This window comes from Nerophis lumbriciformis, linkage group LG10 (genome assembly GCF_033978685.3).
Source record: "Nerophis lumbriciformis linkage group LG10, RoL_Nlum_v2.1, whole genome shotgun sequence".
NCBI lineage: Eukaryota > Metazoa > Chordata > Actinopteri > Syngnathiformes > Syngnathidae > Nerophis > Nerophis lumbriciformis.
This window is the reverse complement of record NC_084557.2, coordinates 47140548-47163893: the sequence shown is the minus strand read 5'-3', so window position 1 is coordinate 47163893 and position 23346 is coordinate 47140548. Positions and strand designations below refer to the sequence as shown.

Sequence of the window (23346 nt, the reverse complement as noted above, 5' to 3'; positions counted from 1 at the left end):
AATACCACATGAAAGTGGTTGGTTTTTGGCATCTTATTTGTCCAGCTTCCATATTCGTTTTTATACACTTTACAAGAAATACATTGGCGGCAAACTCCGTAGCTTGCTAGCTTGTTTGTGCTGGCTTTCGGAGACTCTTGTTTTGAAAGCGCAGGCGCGATGGAGCGGCACTTTTATTGTGAAGACAGGAACTGTGCAGTCAGTCTTTAGGCTTTTGACGGGATGTACGGTTGAAATAAAAGGGTCTTTTTTCCTTCACACTTTTGATTGATTGATTGAAACTTTTATTAGTAGATTGCACAGTACAGTATATATTCCGTACAATTGACCACTAAATGGTAACACCCCAATAAGTTTTTCAACTTGTTTAAGTCAGGTCATGTGACCGCCTGGCTCTGTTTGATTGGTCCAACGTCACCAAAGACTGCATCTGATTGGTGGAACGGAGTGAACGTCACCAGTGACTGTATTTGTTGAAACGCAGGCACTATGAAGGTCTGTCTGACAGACCAAAACAAACAAAGCCTGCATTAACAGATCGATAAAAAATAGTAGTGAGTAGCGAGCTGAATGTAGATAAAAGTAGCGGAGTAAAAGTAGCGTTTCTTCTCTATAAATATACTCAAGTAAAAGTAAAAGTATGTTGCATTAAAACTACTCTTAGAAGTACAATTTATCCCAAAAGTTACTCAAGTAGATGTAACGGAGTAAATGTAGCGCGTTACTACCCACCTCTGATTATTTGTATCACTTCCGTGTGGACGTATGCTCGTGCGCGATTTTGAGTGAATGTGAACAGCGGCAATCACAAATTACAAAATAAATTTAAACAAAAAATCTATGTTGTGCGTGCAATACAACTGTGCCGCTTTTATTTTGAAAAGTGTTATTTATGGGCGTATGTCCGGGTGTAACCTGTGAGTGAAGGTGCACAGCGACAAGTGATGCACGGTTATCCCCGAGACGCTAAAAAGGGAAAAGTTGATGACGAATGGCGTGTTTTCAACAAGACATGGACTGCCAAGTATTTACAGAAATTAAAGGTAAAGCTGTGTGCTTAATTTGTGGTACACAGGTCGCTATTTTTAAAGAATATCATTTGAATCGCCACTACACGACGAAGCACGAGGAAAAATACCGGAATCTGTCCGATGAAGAGCGCGCAAGTGATGGTAAAAGTGCAAACCTAACAAGGACTTTTTGCCAAATTTCACACCCCCAGAGATGCAGCTGTCAGGACAAGTTTCGTCATTTCTCACAAAATCGCCAGAAAAAGTAAGGCGTTTTCTGACGGAGAGTTTATTAAGGAGTGCTTATTGGACTCTGTTGCGCTGACATGCCCGGAGAAGAGGGGCGCATTTGAGAACGTGTCACTCTCCCGACGCACTGTAACGAGGCGGGTTGAGACCATCGCTGGAAACTTGGAGCTTCAGCTGAAGAACAGAACGGCCGACTTTCACTGTTTTTCGCTGGCTTTGGATGAGAGCTGTGATGTACGTGACACCGCCCAGCTGCTCATCTTCTTACGTGAGATAACTGCAGACTTTAAAATCACGGAGGAGCTGGCAGCCATGCAGTCAATTAAAGAGACAACCATAGGCAATGACTTGTTCACGTGTTTGGACATGTCAGGACTGAAATGGGACAAGCTGGCAGGTGTGACAACAGATGGTTGTCCAAATCTGACGGGGAAAAATGTTGGACTTTTAAAGAGGATGCAGGATAAAGTGACAGAAATTAACCAAGTGCAGAAATTGACATTTTTGAATTGTATTATAGGAAGTGTTGTGTAAGACAGTGTTAAAAATAAAGCAGTCTGCTTTTGTATAAAGTTAAGTTAGGTTAAATGAAATTATTATTATTATTATTAATTATTATTATTATTAAACTGGTGTGCTCACTGACACATTTCATTCCAAAATACACCCTAACTGGACTTTAGTTAAAACTGTTCCCAAGTAAATAAATGACATGCATTCAAGTATAACATTTAAAAATGTTCCTGGATGACATTTTGTCAATACAATTGCAAATATCGCGTCAATTTAAATGATGCAAGCGAGAAATAACCTGTGATTATTCAGTATTAATAAAAATCCAAAAGTGGGAATAAGCTGATATAAAAAATGATTAATTTGACAGCAGGAATAAAAAACGTTGATATACTCACGTCATGTGCAAAGTGAGTTGTGAGAGCGAGGAATTAGTCTTTCCCTTGAGAGAAATTGTGTAGCTAGAAAGAGTTGACGCAGAAAAAAAGTAGCGTCACTTCACAAGATCTGCATTCAAACGCTCAAAACACAGAACTATTATGGGGTGGCGAATGTAAAAGTTCAGTCACTTTTCTAGCAGATATATTTCTCACGTTTGACTCACTTTTCTCACATTTACCACACTTTTCATTTCACATTTGACTCATTTCCATTACATTTAAATTAATTTAAATTATGTAATGTTGTATCTAAATCTAAATGTTACATATTAAGCTAAATATTGAATCTAAATCTAAATGTTAAATCTTAAATTTGAATTTAAATCTTGAATCGTCAATTTAAATTTGAGCGCTAAGTGTTAAATCTAAACCTCAATGTTAAAACCTCTTAAGGCCCAAGCTGTTTCTTTACATGCTTTTTTTTTTTTTCTCTCTTTGCTATTTGTGTTTATTGGACCCTAATTAGAATAAAAACTAAAAATCATCTTTTGATATGATGTACTTAGTCCATAAGTACACAAATGTGTACCGTACTTCATGTTTAGTGACATGCTAATTCTTTTTTTTACACCTTTTTCCCCCAAATTCCATTGTATGTTATACTCTTCTGACACCACTAGATGGCAGTATAAGTGTCCATATGTCGGCATAAGACCCCAATTCAGTAGTGTACACAATTTTGGAAATAAGAGCTAAAAGGTGCTGTCCACGCATGTGGCCACTAAGACTTTAGAAGTGTTGAATCTAAACCTCAAAGTTAAAAACCTCTTAAGACCCAAGCTGTTTCTTGACATGCTTTTTTTTAATTTCTCTTTAATATTTGTGGTTATTGGACCCTAATTAGAATAAAAACTAAAAATCATGTTTTGATATGATGTACTTAGTCCAAAAGTACACAAACGTGTACTTCATGTTTAGTGACATGCTAATTCTTTTTTTTACACCTTTTTCCCCCAAATTCCATTGTATGTTATACTCTTCTGACACCACCAGATGGCAGTATAAGTGTCCACATAAGTGGCCATAAGACCCCAATTCAGTAGTGTACACAATTTTGGAAATAAGAGCTAAAAGGTGCTGTCCACGCATGTGGCCACTAAGACTTTAGAAGTGTTGAATCTAAACCTCAAAGTTAAAAACCTCTTAAGGCCCAAGCTGTTTCTTTACATTCTTTTTTTTATTTCTCTTTGCTATTTGGGCTTATTGGACTCTAATTAGAATACAAACTAAGAATCATCTTTTGATATGATGTACTTAGTCCATAAGTACACAAACGTGTACTTCATGTTTAGTGACATGCTAATTCTTATTTTTACACCTTTCCCCCCCAAATTCCATTGTATGTTATACTCTTCTGACACCACCAGATGGCAGTATAAGTGTCCACATAAGTGGCCATAAGACCCCAATTCAGTAGTGTACACAATTTTGGAAATAAGAGCTAAAAGGTGCTGTCCACGCATGTGGCCACTAAGACTTTAGAAGTGTTGAATCTAAACCTCAAAGTTAAAAACCTCTTAAGACCCAAGCTGTTTCTTGACATGCTTTTTTTTTTTATTTCTCTTTGCTATTTGTGCTTATTGGACTCTAATTAGAATACAAACTAAGAATTATCTTTTGATATGATGTACTTAGTCCATAAGTACACAAACGTGCACTTTATGTTTAGTGACATGCTAATTCTTATTTTTACACTTTTTTTTCTCCAAATTCCATTGTATGTTGTACTCTTCTGACACCACCAGATGGCAGTATAAGTGTCCACATAAGTGGCCATAAGACCCCAATTCAGTAGTGTACACAATTTTGGAAATAAGAGCTAAAAGGTGCTGTCCACGCATGTGGCCACTAAGACTTTAGAAGTGTTGAATCTAAACCTCAAAGTTAAAAACCTCTTAAGGCCCAAGCTGTTTCTTGACATGCTTTTTTTTTAATTTCTCTTTGCTATTTGAGCTTATTGCACTCTAATTAGAATACAAACTAAGAATCATCTTTTGATATGATGTACTTAGTCCATAAGTACACAAACGTGTACTTTATCTTTAGTGACATGCTAATTCTTATTTTTACACTTTTTTTTCTCCAAATTCCATTGTATGTTGTACTCTTCTGACACCACCAAATGGCAGTATAAGTGTCCACATAAGTGGCCATAAGACCCCAATTCAGTAGTGTACACAATTTTGGAAAAAAGAGCTAAAAGGTGCTGTCCACGCATGTGGCCACTAAGCCTTTGGAGGTTTTAAATCTAAATCTGAATGTTAAATGTTGAATCAAAATCTTGAATCTGAATCTAAATGTAAGTGCTAAATCTCTTGCCAAGTGTAAAGATAAATATTTATAAACGTGTCAATTTTCCACCAATCTGAGGCCTCTTAGCCAAAAAGCCATGTTAGATTCAACATTTAAATTTAGATTAAATTTAAGTTTAGATTTAACATTTAGCGGTCACATTTAGATTTAGGATTTATAATTAGATTTAAAATCTAGGTTTAGATTTAAGATTTAGATGTAAGATTTAGATATATATTTTACATTTAGATTTTACATTTAGCGCTCACATTTAGATGTAGATTTAGTTGTAAGATTTGGATTTAGATTTAAGATTGAGATTTAATATTTAGATTTAAGATTTAGGTTTAGATTTAAAATTTAGTGCTCACATTTAGATTTAAGATTTATATTTAAGATTTAGATGTAAGATTTAGGATTAGATTCAACATTTAGATTTAGATTAAATTTAGGTTTAGATTTAACATTTAGCGGTCACATTTAGATTTAGGATTTATTAGATTTAACATCTAGGTTTAGATTTAAGATTTAGATGTAAGATTTAGATATATATTTTACATTTAGATTTAGATTTAACATTTGGCGTTCACATTTAGATGTAGATTTAGATGTAAGATTTAGATTTAGATTTAAGATTTAGATTTAACATTTAGCGCTCATATTTATATTAAAGATGTATATTTAAGATTTAGATGTAAGATTTAGGATTAGATTCAACATTTAGATTTAGATTTAATTTAGGTTTAGATTAAACATTTAGCGGTCATATTTAGATTTAGGATTTATAATTAGATCTAACATCTCGGTTTAGATTTAAGATTTAGATGTAAGATTTAGATATATATTTTACATTTAGATTTAGATTTAAAATTTGGCGCTCACATTTAGATGCAGATTTAGATGTAAGATTTAGATTTAGATTTAGATTTAAGATTGAGATTTAGTATTTAGATTTAAGATTTAGGTTTAGATTTAACATTTAGCACTTATATTTAGATTTAAGATTTATTACTAAGATTTAGATGTAAGATTTAGATGTAAGATTTAGATGTAAGATTTAGATTGAACATTTAGATTTAGATTTAATTTAGGTTTAGATTTAGGATTATAATTAGACTTAACATCTCGGTTTATATTTAAGATTTAGATGTAAGATTTAGATATATATTTTACATTTAGATTTAGATTTAACATTTAGCGCTCACATTTAGATGTAGATTTAGATGTAAGATTTAGATTTAATATTGAGATTTAATATTTAGATTTAATATTTAGATTTAAAATTTAGGTTTAGATTTAACATTTAGCGCTCACATTTAGATTTAAGATTTAGATGTAAGATTTAGGATTAGATTCAACATTTAGATTTAGATTTAATTTAGGTTTAGATTTAACATTTAGCGGTCGTATTTAGATTTAGGATTTATAATAAGATTTAACATCTAGGTTTAGATTTAAGATTTAGATAAATATTTTACATTTAGATTTAGATTCAACATTTTGCACTCACATTTAGATGCAGATTTAGATGTAAGATTTAGATTTAGATTTAAGATTGAGATTTAATATTTAGATTTAAGATTTAGGTTTACATTTAACATTTGGTGCTCACATTTAGATGTAGATTTAGATGTAAGATTTAGATTTAGATTTAATATTTAGATTTAAGATTTAGGTTTAGATTTAACATTTAGCGGTCACATTTAGATTTAGGATTTATATTTAAGATTTAGATGTAAGATTTAGGATTAGATTCAACATTTAGATTTAGATTTAATTTAAGTTTAGATATAACATTTAGGGGTCATATTTACATTTACGATTTATAATTAGATTTAACATCTAGGTTTAGATTCAAGATTTAGATGTAAGATTTAGATATATATTTTACATTTAGATTTAGATTTAACATTTAGATGTAAGATTTAGATTTAGATTTAAGATTGAGATTTAGTATTTAGATTTAAGATTTAGGTTTAGATTTAACATTTAGCGCTCACATTTAGATTTAGGATTTATAATTAGATTTAAGATTTAGATTTAGATTAAATTTAGGTTTAGATTTAACATTTAGATTTAGATTAAATTCAGGTTTAGATTTAACATTTAGCGGTCACATTTAGATTTAGGATTTATAATTAGATTTAACATCTAGGTTTAGATTTAACATTTAGCGGTCACATTTAGATTTAGGATTTATAATTAGATTTAACATCTAGGTTTAGATTTAAGATTTAGATGTAAAATTTAGAAATATATTTTACATTTAGATTAAGATTTAGATTTAATATTTAAATTTAAGATTTAGATTTAAGATTTAGGTTTAGATTGAACATTTAGCGCTCACGTTTATATTTAGGATTTATATTTAAGATTTAGATGTAAGATTTAGAATTAGATTCAAGATTTAGATTTAGATTAAATTTAAGTTTAGATTTAACATTTAGCGGTCACATTTAGATTTAGGATTTATAATTAGATCTAGGTTTAGATTTAAGATTTAGATGTAAGATTTAGATATATATTTTACATTTAGATTTAGATTTAAAATTTTGCACTCACATTTAGATTTAAGATAGAGATTTAAATTGAACATTTAGGTTTATATTTTAACGTTGAGATTTAACATTTAAATTCAAGTTTTAGGTTTAGATTCAACATTTATATTTTGATTTAATATTTAGGTTTGGATTTAAATTGAATATTTAGATTTTAATTTAAAATTTAACATTTGATTTAAACACAAATGTGATGAAAATGAGCTAAATGAGAGAAAAATATCTGCTAGAAAAGTGTGAGTGAATTTTTACATTCAACTTTAACTTCTTAATGCTGAAGTTTACTGTAAAATGATGAGCATGTGTGCACCTGCAGCTCCTGGAGAGTTTGCAATGTTGTGTGGAAAGTTCTTGCTCCGTCTCCACAATATGAAGACTAGCCAGGGATGGAGTTGATCTTCCTCCTGCAAAAAGAGAGGCGAGCTGCATTGAAATGTGTTTCATGCAGACCAACGTGTTTGCTTCCTAAGCTTATAGCATCACATTCTGGGCCCCCCATACACAAGACACCCAAAGGGCCCCTCATCCCACTCTAAACCCAACGGAGCCGCTCCAGACACACACACTTTTTTATGTTTACATGCATTGCAAAACTAATTGCATTCATTTGGTTGAAACCATTTTAAAACAAATACATGTCAAAAACTTAAGGGAAACTGCACTTATTTGGGGCAGGTGGGGGGGATTTTGCCTATCGTTCACAATCCTTAGTGAGAAAAGAACACACAATTTTTGTCTTTTTTTTAATGCATCCTAACTAATAAATAAATGCTAGCAAACGTCAGTTAACAATGGAGGTTCATATTCCGCCAATAAAGCTGTCATGACTTGATCTTGGGTGTTTGCTTTTCCGGGATGCAACGGAAAGTTGGCTCGGGCGAGACGGGAATGTAAGTACATTTTTTATTTAAAGACTATAAATACAAAAAAAAGGATCAAACAAAAAGCGCGCACAGAGGCGGAGAATAAACTATGAAACCAAAAGACTATAGCAAAAAGTACAAACAAAAAACACGCACAATGGCGGAGAACAAACTATGAAACCAAAAAGACTATAAACATGGAACAAAAACTTACTTGGCTTGGACAAAAATAGTTGCTTGAGGAATTGACATGGAAGGAAGTATCAGGCATGGACAGAGCATAAATGTGGTGAGGTCGTCAGAAAGACAAACTGAAAAACACTGAACTTAAATACTACAGACATGATTAACGAAAACAGGTGCGTGACTCAAGACGTGAAACTGGTGCGTGACGTGACAGGTGAAAACTAATGGTTGCTATGGTGACAAACAAGAGTGCACAATGAGTCCAAACGTGGAACAGGTGAAACTAATGGGTAATCATGCAAACAAGACAAGGGAGTGAAAAGCCAGAAACTAAACAAAACATGACTTAAAACAAAACATGATTACACAGACATGACAAAAGCGCTCTAAAAAGCTCCCAAAACATTCATCAACACTTTATATATGCACTGTAAGTATATAGAGTATGTAATATAGTAACAGGCACATTCATAATAACATGTAATATTTACATATTTTGGTCATTTAAAGCATACAGCGGTGCATTAATTTCACAGATGCATCAGGAGATGGCAAAAAGCAGCTGCCTGACCAGGGCCCAGAAATTCTGTTGAGACTCCTCCCACCCCCACCAAGGACTGTTTTCACTGCTGGACTCTAGAAAGAGGTTCCACAGCCTCTGTAACAGCTTCTTCCCATAGGCCCTAAGACTCTTGAACACATCATAATAATCCGCTCAATTCCCCCCAAAACGGATTAATTGGCTGGAATATAAAGACAATATAACATACATCCATAAACGTGGATGCATATGCAAAAGAGCAATATATTTATCTGTACAGTAATCTATTTATTTATATCTGCACCTTATTGCTCTTGTATCCTGCACTACAACGAGCTAATGCAACGGAATTCCATTCTTATCCGTACTGTAAAATTCAAATTTGAACCACAATAAAATGAAAGTCTAAATCTAACAACAACTACTACCACTCATGGCAGACTTCATGAGCGACAACGACGACTATTTTGTGGCAAATGATGATCCAGAACCTTATATTTTTGAGCCTGAATATATGGAGGAGTCTCCTCCATATATTCAGGCTCAAAAATCTCTCCTCCGAGGAGAGGTACAAGTTTTAGAAGCTCCATTATAAGCAGATTCAGCAAGTATCACCATTGCTAAGTGCTAAACAAGAAATACAAACTACGAACATAATAAAACAGACACTGTACAATGTCTGCTCTCACTGGGATGCCAACTGATTGGATAATCATATTTGTCATGATCTGGCAGCTCTGCCTGGTTTCTGGGTCACAGAGCCTACACTCCTAGAAATAAGGGTTCCAAAAGGGTTCTCCCCTGGGACCTACACAGCCACTCCTGTTTTGTTGGACTATCTTTAAATAAATGTTTTTCTCATTAAAATGTTTTGAATGTTTGTTCAATGTCAACATGATAAATGACCACAATATAATATGAACTAAACTGATCTGTAGAATACAATATGGTTCTTTATAGAACCCTCAGAAGACAAGACGGTTATCGGTGAAAACCTTTGAAAAGGGATGTTTTTAGAACCCCCTGTGTCAGGTCTAGATGAAACCCTTGAAACATGAAAGGGTTCTTAGTGGAACTCCCTGTGTGGGTTCTAGATGAAACCCTTGAAACATGAAAGGGTTCTTAGTGGAACTCCCTGCATGGGTTCTAGATGAAACCCTTGACAAACGAAAGGGTTCTTAGTGGAACTCCCTGTGTGGGTTCTAGATGAAACCCTTGAAACATGAAAGGGTTCTTAGTGGAACTCCCTGTGTGGGTTCTAGATGAAACCCTTGAAACATGAAAGGGTTCTTAGTGGAACTCCCTGCATGGGTTCTAGATGAAACCCTTGACAAACGAAAGGGTTCTAGGTGGAACTCCCTGTGTGGGTTCTAGATGAAACCCTTGAAATACGAAAGGGTTCTTAGTGGAACTCCCTGCGTGGGTTCTAGATGAAACCCTTGAAATACAAAAGGGTTCTTAGTGGAACTCCCTGTGTGGGTGCTAGATGAAACCCTAGAAACATGAAAGGGTTCTTAGTGGAACTCCCTGCGTGGGTTCTTTGTAGAACCTCTCATGGGGGGTTCTGGGTGGAACCTTACACACACAGTTCTAGGTATAACCCTTCATGTTGGGTTCTAGGTAGAACCCTCCAAAAGGGTTCCAGGTGAAACCTTTATAAAAAGGTTCTACCTGGAGCCAAAAAGGGTTCTCCTATGAGGACGAGCCGAAGAACCTTATATGGTTCTACTTAGCACTTTTATTTCTAAGAGTGTAGCCGCCTGTGTACACACTACATACTAATTTCCTCCTGTCTACTTAAGCTCTCCAGTCCCTTCCCTCGGCGCTAGCAGATTCCTGATGCTTCACCCTTACAGTTGTGTACATCTTCTCTGCTTTGGCTCCACTCACGCTTCTTGTTCCTGTGGTTCAATCCCAGCATTGCGATTGTAGTGTTAATTGTTATTCTCCACACCTTTTGTGTGCAATTTCATTTCTCTAACCATAAGTGTGCATTGTTAGTTATTTTTTCCTCACTGCTCTTTTTGCTATTATTCTTTATTTTCCTGCTCTTTGGCTAAACCAATCGTGACAATATCTTCCTGTTTGGATGACAAATCTATTGTAATCCTCACCCAGAAAACCCCCCCTAAAAAACAAGCATATTTTCGAGTCTTTCTTTCGATCTCCGGGTCTACTGAAATAATATTTCAAAGTTGACCAATGTCTCATTTGATGGCTACAACCTTCTAGTACACTCTTAGAAATAAAAGTGCTAAGTAGAACCATATAAGGTTCTTCGGCTCGTCCTCATAGGAGAACCCTTTTTGGCTCCAGGTAGAACCTTTTTATAAAGGTTCCACCTGGAACCCTTTTGGAGAGTTCTACCTAGAACTGTGTGTGTAAGGTTCCACCCAGAACCCCCCATGAGAGGTTCTACAAAGAACCCACGCAGGGAGTTCCACTAAGAACCCTTTCATGTTTCAAGGGTTTCATCTAGAACCCACACAGGGAGTTCCACTAAGAACCCTTTCGTATTTCAAGGGTTTCATCTAGAACCCACACAGGGAGTTCCACTAAGAACCCTTTTGTATTTCAAGACTTTCATCTAGAACCCACGCTGGGAGTTCCACTAAGAACCCTTTCGTATTTCAAGGGTTTCATCTAGAACCCACACAGGGAGTTCCACTAAGAACCCTTTCGTTTGTCAAGGGTTTCATCTAGAACCCATGCAGGGAGTTCCACTAAGAACCCTTTCATGTTTCAAGGGTTTCATCTAGAACCCACACAGGGAGTTCCACAAAGAACTCTGTCATGTTTCAAGGGTTTCATCTAGACCTGACACAGGGGGTTCTAAAAACATCCCTTTTCAAAGGTTTTCACCGATAACCGTCTTGTCTTCTGAGGGTTCTATAAAGAACCATATTGTATTCTACAGATCAGTTTAGTTCATATTATATTGTGGTCATTTATCATGTTGACATTGAACAAACATTCAAAACATTTTAATGAGAAAAACATTTATTTAAAGAATGGCACCATTAATGGCAAATGTTATCAGGAAGTATGTCCCTTGTGACACAGGATCTTACCCATGCTTTCAACAATCCCTGAAGAACTCTTTCTTCCAAAAACGGTTCTCTGGATCAAAATAGTTCTTACTGGAACCCTTAGGGTTAGTGAGAACCCTTTTAAAACCAATTATTCAGAAAAGGGGTTTTAAAGGGTTCTCTGGATCAAAATGGTTCTTACTGGAACCATTAGCGTTACCAAGAACCCTTGAAAAACCCTTTCTTCGGGAAAGGGTTTTTCAGAAGCAAATGGTTCCAGTTAGAACCTCAGCCCTTGTAGAAGAACCCTTTTAGAACCCTTATTTCTAAGAGTGTACCCAGGTGAGAGGCATGATTTGTAATTTGAATTAACTTTCATCAACTCATAGCTGCATAAGCTCTCTTTGATCCCGGTGTTGCTATAAATAGTTTGTCTGCGTTAGCGCTTATAATAACAATATCGCTAATACTTGGTATACCCAGGTTACGACATGCAAATGGAGTAATGTTGGCGGTTTTTGGATGTTTTTTTACAAGGCTTTATACACACAAAAGATGACTCCCATCAGCTTCATTGTTAGCCACCTCCTACGTTCCGTATATTACAAATTAGAATGCATAAAAAAAGAGAGAAACATATGTGTTCTTGTCTAAAATAAGGATGGTGAATGATAGGTTAAAATAAAAATTCAAAAAGTGCAGTTTCTCTTCAATTAAGTTTTTGACTTTTTGAAAATGGGATTAACCTATCTATAACATATCTATATAAACAGGCATACATGATTGGGTTTTGTTTAAAAAAAACAGAGTTTTTTAAAAATAATTATATTATATATTTTTATTTTAATAACAAAGTATTTTTAAATTTTTTTGCCAGAAAAAAAGTCAGTTTGGAAAAAAAAAATACAAACACCGTATTTTTCGGACTATAAGTCACAGTTTGTTTCATGGTTTGACTTATACTCAGGAGCGACTTATGTGTGAAATGATTAACACATTATAATATTATTTATCTCATTCACGTAAGAGACTAGACGTATAAGATTTCATGGGATTTAGCGATTAGGAGTGACAGATTGTTTGGTAAACGTATAGCATGTTCTATATGTTATAGTTATTTGAATGACTCTTACCATAATATGTTACGTTAACATACCAGTTGGTTATTTATGCCTCATATAACGTACACTTATTCAGCCTGTTGTTCACTATTCTTGATTTATTTTAAATTGCCTTTCAAATGTCTATTCTTGGTGTTGGCTTTTATCAAATACATTTCCCCCAAAAATGCGACTTATACTCCAGTGCGACTTATATATGTTTTTTTCCTTCTTTATTATGCATTTTCGGCCGGTGCGACTTATACTCCGAAAAATACGGTAAGTGCCAACAAATTCAATATAAAGGTGCCAGTGAATTTAAACAATCATAGAACCTGTCATTACTCTCTATTTTATGCTGCAGCTGTCACATATACTGTAATATTGTACAAGGTTAATTGTTATATCTTCATACTTGGCAACCTTGAGACCTCCGATTTCGGAAGGTGGGGGGTGGGGAGGGGCGGGCGTGGTCGGGGATTGCGGGGCATGGTTGGGGCGGGGGCGTGGTTGAGTCCAAATTGAATTCTTGTTTAATTATTTGCCTCTTGTCTTGTTTAATAGATGTCATCAGTGTTTGAACCTGACAACTTCAGAGTACAAAGTAGAGATTATCAGGATTATATATTATAAATACATCATTATTATGATTATATCATTATTAGTGCATCTCCCGGAGTTCCTTAAGACTCTGGATGCTGTGGGGCTGTCTTGGTTGACAAGACTCTGCAGCATCGCGTGGACATCGGGGGCGGTACCTCTGGATTGGCAGACCGGGGTGGTGGTTCCTCTCTTTAAAAAGGGGAACCGGAGGGTGTGTTCTAACTATCGTGGGATCACACTCCTCAGCCTTCCCGGTAAGGTCTATTCAGATGTACTGGAGAGGAGGCTACGCCGGATAGTCGAACCTCGGATTCAGGAGGAACAGTGTGGTTTTCGTCCTGGTCGTGGAACTGTGGACCAGCTCTATACTCTCGGCAGGGTCCTTGAGGGTTCATGGGAGTTTGCCCAACCAGTCTACATGTGTTTTGCGGACTTGGAGAAGGCATTCTACCGTGTCCCTCGGGAAGTCCTGTAGGGAGTGCTCAGAGAGTACGGGGTATCGGACTGTCTGATTGTGGCGGTCCGCTCCCTGTATGATCAGTGTCAGAGCTTGGTCCGCATTGCCGGCAGTAAGTCGGACACGTTTCCAGTGAGGGTTCGACTCCACCAAGGCTACCCTTTGTCACCCATTCTGTTCATACCTTTTATGGACAGAATTTCTAGGCGCAGTCAAGGCGTTGAGGAGATCCGGTTTGGTGGCTGCAGGATTAGGTCTCTGCTTTTTGCAGATGACGTGGTCCTGATGGCTTCATCTGGCCAGGATCTTCAGCTCTCACTGGATCGGTTGGCAGCCGAGTGTGAAGCGAATGGGATGAGAATCAGCTCCTCCAAGTCCGAGTCCATGGTTCTCGCCCGGAAAAGGGTGGAGTGCCATCTCCGGGTTGCGGAGGAGACCCTGCCCCAAGTGGAGGAGTTCAAGTACCTCGGAGTCTTGTTCACGAGTGAGGGAAGAGTAGATCGTGAGATCAACAGGCGGATCGGTGCGGCGTCTTCAGTAATGCGGACGCTGTATCGATCCGTTGTGGTGAAGAAGGAGCTGAGCCGGAAGGCAAAGCTCTCAATTTACAGGTCGATCTACGTTCCCATCCTCACCTATGGTCATGAGCTTTGGGTTATGACCGAAAGGACAAGATCACGGGTACAAGCGGCCGAAATGAGTTTCCTCCGCCGGGTGGCGGGTCTCTCCCTTAGAGATAGGATGAGAAGCTCTGTCATCCGGGAGGAGCTCAAAGTAAAGCCGCTGCTCCTCCACATCGAGAGGAGCCAGATGAGGTGGTTCGGGCATCTGGTCAGGATGCCACCCGAACGCCTCCCTAGGGAGGTGTTTCGGGCACGTCCGACTGGTAGGAGGCCACGGGGAAGACCCAGGACACGTTGGGAAGACTATGTCTCCCGGCTGGCCTGGGAACGCCTCGGGATCCCCCGGGAAGAGCTGGACGAAGTGGCTGGGGAGAGGGAAGTCTGGGCTTCCCTGCTTAGGCTGCTGCCACCGCGACCCGACCTCAGAAAAGCGGAAGAATATGGATGGATGGATAGGAGTTATGTGTCCCCAGGTCTTTAAAAGCTAGTGACGCCCCTGTTTCTGACTTCAATCGAGGGACCTTGAAGGCACCACAGTTATGTGCAATGAGATTCAAAAGTGAAATGTGTACATACAGTAACTTTCTCTTATGTGGAGTGTGGAGTGAAGCTGGGTTTGTCGCTATCCAGGAGGAACGAACCATTTTATATTTCTGTTAGGTGTTGTAGGTAGTTAAACATTATTAATTTGATTCCATCAACCTTATAATTAAACACAGCTATATTAATTTTATATTAACATTCATGAGGTCTTTTTTTTTATAACTTACATATTTAAATAACAAAACCGGTGCCCCTGTACTTGGGGTACAACATTTCCACTTAGCCCCCCCCATTTATTTACCATTTGAATATAGACTCCTCTGTCTGCGTGGTGTTGGCTGCTGACCACCTGGGAGACGATTGGGTGTTGCTGACCCGTCCTGGTCTGTCGACGTGGGCCTTTTGGACTTGGCAAAGTGCTGTGGAGCGGACGTGTGACTGAGGCGGTTTCTGTTGCGTCCGTCCTTGTCCATGATTCTGGACTTGGCCTTCTTATTAATGGTGCCTGGTGTGGGGACCAGGTTGTCTACACGTACACAGATAGATCAGTATGTTAGACGCCTTCAGCTCTTTATGGAATCTCAGTTATTAATTCTTAATAATGTTGTGACTGCTGTGAGTTTATAGCAGGGGTGTCAAACGTACGGCCCGAAGTTTGTCAAGTATAAAAATTAGCTTCTTTTTTTTTTTTTGGAACAAAAGAAACCGCTGTTCTAAATGTGGCCACTGGATGTCACAATAGCAATTCTGTTAAGCAAGCAAACGCTTTATACCGGGGCCGAGCAAGTAAAGGGTGACTGTGGCTCCTCCTCTTCAACCCACATGAAACTTAAAACCTGCCGTCTCATGTCATCTGCTTTGAAGACATGGTCATTTGGCACCCTCCATGCCCCCTGTCAAACACAAGAAAAGTGAACTTAACCCTTTTGAATAGTTTTTACCTCCGTTTCTTACGGTTTGTTGCGTTAGAACTCGATTGATACGTGGACTGTTACGATGGGGTTGCAGCTTACTGCGAGGTTTGTTCTCCCGGGATGCAAACGGACGACTCTGGACAGGACTTGCAGGTAGGAACATGATTTAATCGTAAATTAACACTCAAAGAGGTACAAAACAGAAAACTAACCGACGGAACAAGGTGCCGATCGCACCTGAAGCTAAGGCTACTACTGAGCACAGAGTAGAGATCACTAGCAGGGGCTAGGAGACAAAACTTACGTAACAGTAGCGTGACGCAAACAAAGAAGCCAGCCTGACTGACTGGCAAAGGCAGGCTTAAATAATGTCTCTGATTACAAACAGGTGTGCGTCCCGAACAGGCAGGTGAAACTAATACGTAGCCACTAGGGATGATGTTTGATAAGAAATTATCGAGTTCGAGCCCATTATCGAATCCTCTTTTCGAACCAATTCCTTATCGATTCTCTTATCAAATCCAGATAGGTTGTTGTATATGGAAAAAAACACAATATTTGGTTTAACAAAAGCTCACTTTTATTTTATGAGAAAAAAATAAAATAAAATAAATAAATAACCCCCCCTAAAAAAAAAAAATATTGACTGTTGTTACCCAAAGTATATTAAGTGGGATTTTTCAGAAAGACAAATATATATAGTAACACAAAAACAACCTGTCTCTGTGATCACTATAGGTGTATAAATAATAATATAGTGTTAAATAAAATCAGTCCCTTGCGCACAAAACTGAAAATAATACAGCTCTCCAAAAAGTGCACTTCTGCTGCTATTGGAACATACTAACTACACACACAGGCAGACAGCTAACAAACAATCCAAGATGTCTGATAAAGTTCCAAAGCAGATTAATCCATTTAGGCTCTTTAATGTTGTTGTTGATCTTGCTTTGTCTTTTCCTATCTTTACTTTTGTCTTGCATTGGACTGTTTTTTTTTTTTTTAAACTGAAATACACACAATGACAAATGTATAAGCTATGTGATTCAATTAACATACTGAAATTTGATACACAATATGTAAATATTAGCTTCACACAAATGTACAGTACTATCATTAAACAAATACTTCTGAGTGTTGAAACTATTTCGATGGTGGAAATATACGACTGGCAGCCATTTTAAGCCCTCAAAACATCCATTGAAACAGTGCAAGGAAATTGTTTTTCAATAAACATCTTACTATCAAATTTAACCACTTTCCACCTTAATATTGAGTTACATAAACAAGTTAAACAGTTTACTTACAGACTTATCTTTTCCAAGGCTTGTAAGAGCTAACACAACTTGTCTACTTCTCATTGTCTCATGAACTTAACTGACGTCGTCAACCCGGAAATGCCCAAACTATTGACGCGTAGTATTTTCATATCGCCACAAGGTGTCAGTAAGAGTCTACAATCAAATGGGCATAACATTGCTCATTTGGGATTTGTTCCCAGGGATTCGAATAAAGAACCAACTCTTTTTCTTTACTATAGTGGCCTTGATAACGGGAACCGGTTCTCAAAAAGGGATTTGAGTCCATGGAATCGAACAACCGGGAGAATCGGGTTTCGAACGTCATCCCTAGTAGCCATGGTAACAAACTCAGAGGTGCATAAACAGGAACTCAAGGACTCCAAAATTAACAGAAAACACAAGTGACTCGAAAAACTCAAACAGACTATGATCCGGGCAGCGGATTATAACATGGACATGACAAAAGAGGTATTTGATACCTAGAAGAGTTTACATGTTGGGTTTTTTGTTCATTCCCAGAAAGACTGTGACATAAAGTTTCATCCTGACTTTGTAGATACACTGAGACGAAGCCTAAGTCCGTTGTGTTTTCGTTTGAGTTTTCAACACATTTGAAAAGTTTTGTCCATATGTGATTTAAACCTTTTCAGAATGTGCTTGTTCTATTTTTGACTAAAGTAAGACAAAGCAAACAACCTGAAGTTGTCTTTATTTTTAAAGGGGAACATTATCACCAGACCTATGTAAGCGTCAATATATACCTTGATGTTGCAGAAAAAAGACCATATATTTTTTTAACCGATTTCCGAACTCTAAATGGGTGAATTTTGGCGAATTAAACGCCTTTCTAATATTCGCTCTCGGAGCGACGACGTCACAACATGACGTCACATCGGGAAGCAATCCGCCATTTTCTCAAACACCGAGTCAAATGAGCTCTGTTATTTTCCGTTTTTTCGACTGTTTTCCGTACCTTGGAGACATCATGCCTCGTCGGTGTGTTGTCGGAGGGTGTAACAACACGAACAGGGACGGGAATTCAAGTTGCACCAGTGGCCCAAAGATGCGAAAGTGGCAAGAAATTGGACGTTTGTTCCGCACACTTTACCGACGAAAGCTATGCTACGACAGAGATGGCAAGAATGTGTGGATATCCTGCGACACTCAAAGCAGATGCATTTCCAATGATAAAGTCAAAGAAATCTGCCGCCAGACCCCCATTGAATCTGCCGGAGTGTGTGAGCAATTCAGGGACAAAGAACATCGGTAGCACGGCAAGCAATGGCGGCAGTTTGTTCCCGCAGACGAGCGAGCTAAACCCCCTATCGACCCTAGCTTCCCTGGCCTGCTGACATCAACTCCAAAACTGGACGGATCAGCTTTCAGGAAAAGAGCGCGGATGAGGGTATGTCTACAGAATATATTAATTGATGAAAATTGGGCTGTCTGCACTCTCAAAGTGCATGTTGTTGCCAAATGTATTTCATATGCTGTAAACCTAGTTCATAGTTGTTAGTTTCCTTTAATGCCAAACAAACACATACCAATCGTTGGTTAGAAGGCGATCGCCCAATTCGTCCTCGCTTTCTCCCGTGTCGCTGGCTGTCGTGTCGTTTTCGTCGGTTCCGCTTGCATACGGTTCAAACCGATATGGCTCAATAGCTTCAGTTTCTTCTTCAATTTCGTTTTCGCTACCTGCCTCCACACTACAACCATCCGTTTCAATACATGCGTAATCTGTTGAATCGCTTAAGCCGCTGAAATCCGAGTCTGAATCCGAGCTAATGTCGCTATAGCTTGCTGTTCTTTCTGCCATGTTTGTTTGTGTTGGCTTCACTATGTGACGTCACAGGAAAATGGACGGGTGGTTAAAATCAGGCACTTTGAAGCTTTTTTTAGGAATATTGCGTGATGGGTAAAATTTTGAAAAAAACTTCGAAAAATATAATAAACCACTGGGAACTGATTTTTAATGGTTTTAACAATTCTGAAATTGTGATAATGTTCCCCTTTAAGTTATCATGCCATGGTTTTACTTGGGAATAGATTTTCCTCCACGTGGCCCCTGAGCTAAAATGAGTTTGACACCCCTGGTTTATAATAAAATATTTGATATTTGGCTTGCTTACCTGATGTAGATTGGTTGTTATTTAATGTCACAATTGTAGATGATTGGTTAGTCAAGGCTGTGGTTGGGCAGCAGGCTGGCAACGACACATAGTAAGTACAAACATTTCCATTATGTTTATTTTTACTTCTCGTTTACCTGGCGCAGGAGTCGTGGGCTGTGGAACAAATGGACTCTGGCGTGAGGATCCTAGCGCAGCTCTGGACCTGTACCAATGACATCATATGATACTGCGCTTTACACCAAACTTGGGTTTAACGTAATGGCGTGCAGAACCATGCAAGGTTTAAAGATTTGATTGGAAAGAGAGATGGGAAGGTCACAAGTAGCAGGAGAGAGTGGCATACATCGTACCATGAACATGCAGGTGGACAGAAAGTAACAGTGGCAGTGAAGAAGGGCATCCAAGACATGTAGAGACCACATGGGTAAACAACAGAGACACTACAGCAGAAAAAGCAGAGATCATATAGAGAAAAACAATTAAAAAAGAAAGCCGGTGCACACAATTAGATATGCGCAGGAAAAGGAACGAGACATACCCATCTTTCTCTGTGACATCTCCTCTATGATGAAGAGTCAGTACATAAAGAATGGACATGGAAATGACACTTAAGGAGAAAAAAAACAACAATTTACAAATATAAATATATTACATAAGTACATTTGCTATGACATCATACTTGCCAACCTTGAGACCTCCGATTTCGGGAGGTGGGTGGGGTGGGGTGGGGGTGGGGGGTGGTGGTTGGGGGGGGGAGTGTATTTACAGCTAGAATTCACCAAGTATATATAAGAAATACTTGACTTACAGTGAATTCTAGCTATATATATATATATATATATATATATATATATATAGAGAGAGATGCGCGGATAGGCAATTATTTCATCCGCAACCACATCACAAAAGTCGTCAACCATCCGCCACCCACCCGAACCAACATTTTTTCAAAACCGCACCTGCCCGCACCTGCCCGTTGTTATATATCTAATATAGACGATGCAAGGCATTAGTGAGGTTATAAAGCTTTTGCCTGTTAAAGAAAGGAGACTGATCCAATGAAGCAGAGACATTCAATGCGTGCCACGCTGTCACGGCCCAGACGCACACCAGTGCGCAATCATCTGGGAGCCGCGCTGAGTGCACCTCAAAGTGCAGTCGCGCGCGCGTCACTCAAACTGCTGCAGGCAGCTGCGTTTCATCTTCAATCAACACACCCGGCACTGATGAGAGGGACGACTACTTAAACAACCGCCTCCTCCTGCCTCCCGACCAGGGGCGCCGCTAGGGATTTTGGGCCCCATGAAAAGAATCTTTACAGGGCCCCCAACACAGTGTCATTATGTTTTCTGTATTATAATTTCATCATCATTAGGGGCCTCTCTGGGCCCCCCTCCATCATGGGCCCCTAGAATCCGTCTCCTTTACCCCCCCCCCCCCCCCCCTTTTCGGCGCCCCTGCTCCCGACCACGCTTCCGCCCCTGGACAAACCCTGCCTGCCTCGCCCTTGTCTGACAGTGCCAGGATTCAGGCAAGAGCGCCTGGCCTCTAAAATGCACCCTGCTGCGCTGAAGGAGCGCTCACTTACGCCACTTGTTGCCTGATGAGTAATTGACTGTTTCAAAGAGTGCTGCTCGTTTTTCGTATGTGGGTAACAACATTTAACTATGTATATATATTTCCGAATTGGTTTAACCGCAACCCGCCCGCATCTATTTAAAATCTAATTTTTTTTAATTTCACCCGCCCGACCCGCGGACTCCGCGGTTGTGTCCGCAAACCGCACATCTCTAATATATATATATATATATATATATATATATTTATTTTATTATATATATATATATATATATATTTATTTTATTATATATATATATATATATATATATATATATATATATATATATATATATATATATATATATATATAAATAAGAGAAATACTTGAATTTCAGTGTTCATTTATTTACACATATACACACACATAACACTCATCTACTCATTGTTGAGTTAAGGGTTGAATTGTCCATCCTTGTTCTATTCTCTGTCACTATTTTTCTAACCATGCTGAACACCCTCTCTGATGATGCATTCTGCTTAGTCTCCTTGTTGTGTGCGCAGTTGTGCACTGCACTCTCTAAAAGCCATAGATGTTATTGTCACATATGCATGTACAGTAGATGGCAGTATTGTCCTGTTTAAGAGTGTCACAACATTGCTGTTTACGGCAGACGAACTGCTTTACGGTAGACGAAAACGTGACTGCTGTTGTTGTGTGTTGTTGCCGCGCTGGGAGGACGTTAATGAAACTGCCTAACAATAAACCCACATAAGAAACCAAGAACTCACCCTCGATCATTCTACAGTTATAATGTGATTGGGCAGGCATGCTGTTTATATTGTGGGAAAGCGGACGTGAAAACAGGCTGTCGACACGTCACTCAGGTCCGCATGGAGCTGGAGGGGGTGTGGCCTCCAGCTCCGCCTGAATTTCGGGAGATTTTCGGGAGAACATTTGTCCCGGGAGGTTTTCGGGAGAGGCGCTGAATTTCGGGAGTCTCCCGGAAAATCCGGGAGGGTTGGCAAGTATGTATTACATTCAAACCAGTGGTTCTTAACCTGGGTTGGATCGAACCCTAGGGGTTCGGTGAGTCGGTCTCAGGGGTTCGGCGAAGGTCAAGACACACCCGACTCATCGTGTAAATAAAAACTTCTCCCTATCACCGTGTTTATGGATACCCCCAAACAATGTTCCCTTTAATTTTCCATCTGATTTGCAGGTGTGTAAATGTTAGAATAATTATGTATAAGTTATCACACTACTCTTTTGCTTAAAGGCCGTTGCTATAGTTATTATCAATTGCGCTGAAGTTGTACTTTTCTATCTGTGCAAAGGCACAACTTGTAATCTTGCTTTGCGAGTTGTCTCGTGTCAGCAGTTCGTTTCCAGACCCTGCCTGTTGACAGCCAAGGACGGACATCGAGTACCTCAACACAGACAAATCAGAGACAGGGCGAAATCACGAGTGTCAGCACATTTCCATTCTGAATAATCACGTATTGTGTCTACTGGGGCTGCTTGCATTACTCCTCCCTTCAGAAGCAGCCTCAGTGATGTAAACTAGGGACCTCCCGAATAAATAGAGGAGCACGTGGGACTGTACCTTAGAGCGTAGGGTGAAACTGTAACTGAGTGTACAGCCCAATACGTCTCTCCTCATGAGTAAAATTCAACTCTGTCTCTGCTTGATTCCTTCTTCTTGTCTTGTGTAATAGATAGTTCGGTGTTTGAACCTGACAGTAATTTGTTGTGAGTTCATGCACTGTGTTGGCTTTGTTCTTGGAACAAGGTGATGTTCATGCACGGTTCATTTTGTGCACTAGTAAAAAAACATATAACTTTTTCTTGAATTAAAAAAATATTTGTAATAATATTTGTCACTAAAGAAGGGTTCGGTGAATGCGCATATGAAACTGGTGGGGTTCGGTACCTCCAACAAGGTTAAGAACCACTGATTTAAACCAATAAAATAAATATATCATCACATTATATATTTATTACAATATTTTTTTTTTATATGAGACCCCCTCTTTATACATTCAAAATACATTCACAAAGTTGCCAGAAGCCAAAAAAGGCGGTGAAACCATTTTAGTGTTTTGTAAAAAAGGTAACACAAAACAAAAAACAATAAAAGAAAAGAAAAAAGTAAAACTAAAGACCTTGAGCAAGGTTTTTCGACTAATTTGCTGTGGGAGCCACAGTTCCAGAAAGTTAAAGGGGAACATTATCACCAGACCTATGTAAGCGTCAATATATACCTTGATGTTGCAGAAAAAAGACCATATATTTTTTTAACCGATTTCCGAACTCTAAATGGGTGAATTTTGGCGAATTAAACGCCTTTCTAATATTCGCTCTCGGGAAGCAATCCGCCATTTTCTCAAACACCGAGTCAAATCAGCGCTGTTATTTTCCGTTTTTTCGACTG

At 38.4% G+C, this 23346-nt stretch overlaps 1 protein-coding gene across 5 annotated transcripts in view; it reads right to left on the bottom strand.

Moving 5' to 3' along the window:
* Nucleotides 1-23346, bottom strand: part of myrf (myelin regulatory factor) — a 198459-nt gene that overhangs the window by 28952 nt on the left and 146161 nt on the right. For all 5 annotated transcript variants that reach the window (XM_072913970.1, XM_072913971.1, XM_061969539.2 and 2 more), the window contains exons 18-24: nucleotides 19893-19961; nucleotides 19705-19794; nucleotides 19489-19556; nucleotides 19352-19426; nucleotides 15309-15533; nucleotides 7373-7466; nucleotides 2171-2233 (exon numbers count right to left, since the gene is read on the bottom strand). In XM_072913970.1, the coding sequence (XP_072770071.1) occupies nucleotides 2171-2233; nucleotides 7373-7466; nucleotides 15309-15533; nucleotides 19352-19426; nucleotides 19489-19556; nucleotides 19705-19794; nucleotides 19893-19961 (684 nt within the window). The remainder of the gene's footprint in view (nucleotides 1-2170; nucleotides 2234-7372; nucleotides 7467-15308; nucleotides 15534-19351; nucleotides 19427-19488; nucleotides 19557-19704; nucleotides 19795-19892; nucleotides 19962-23346) is intronic.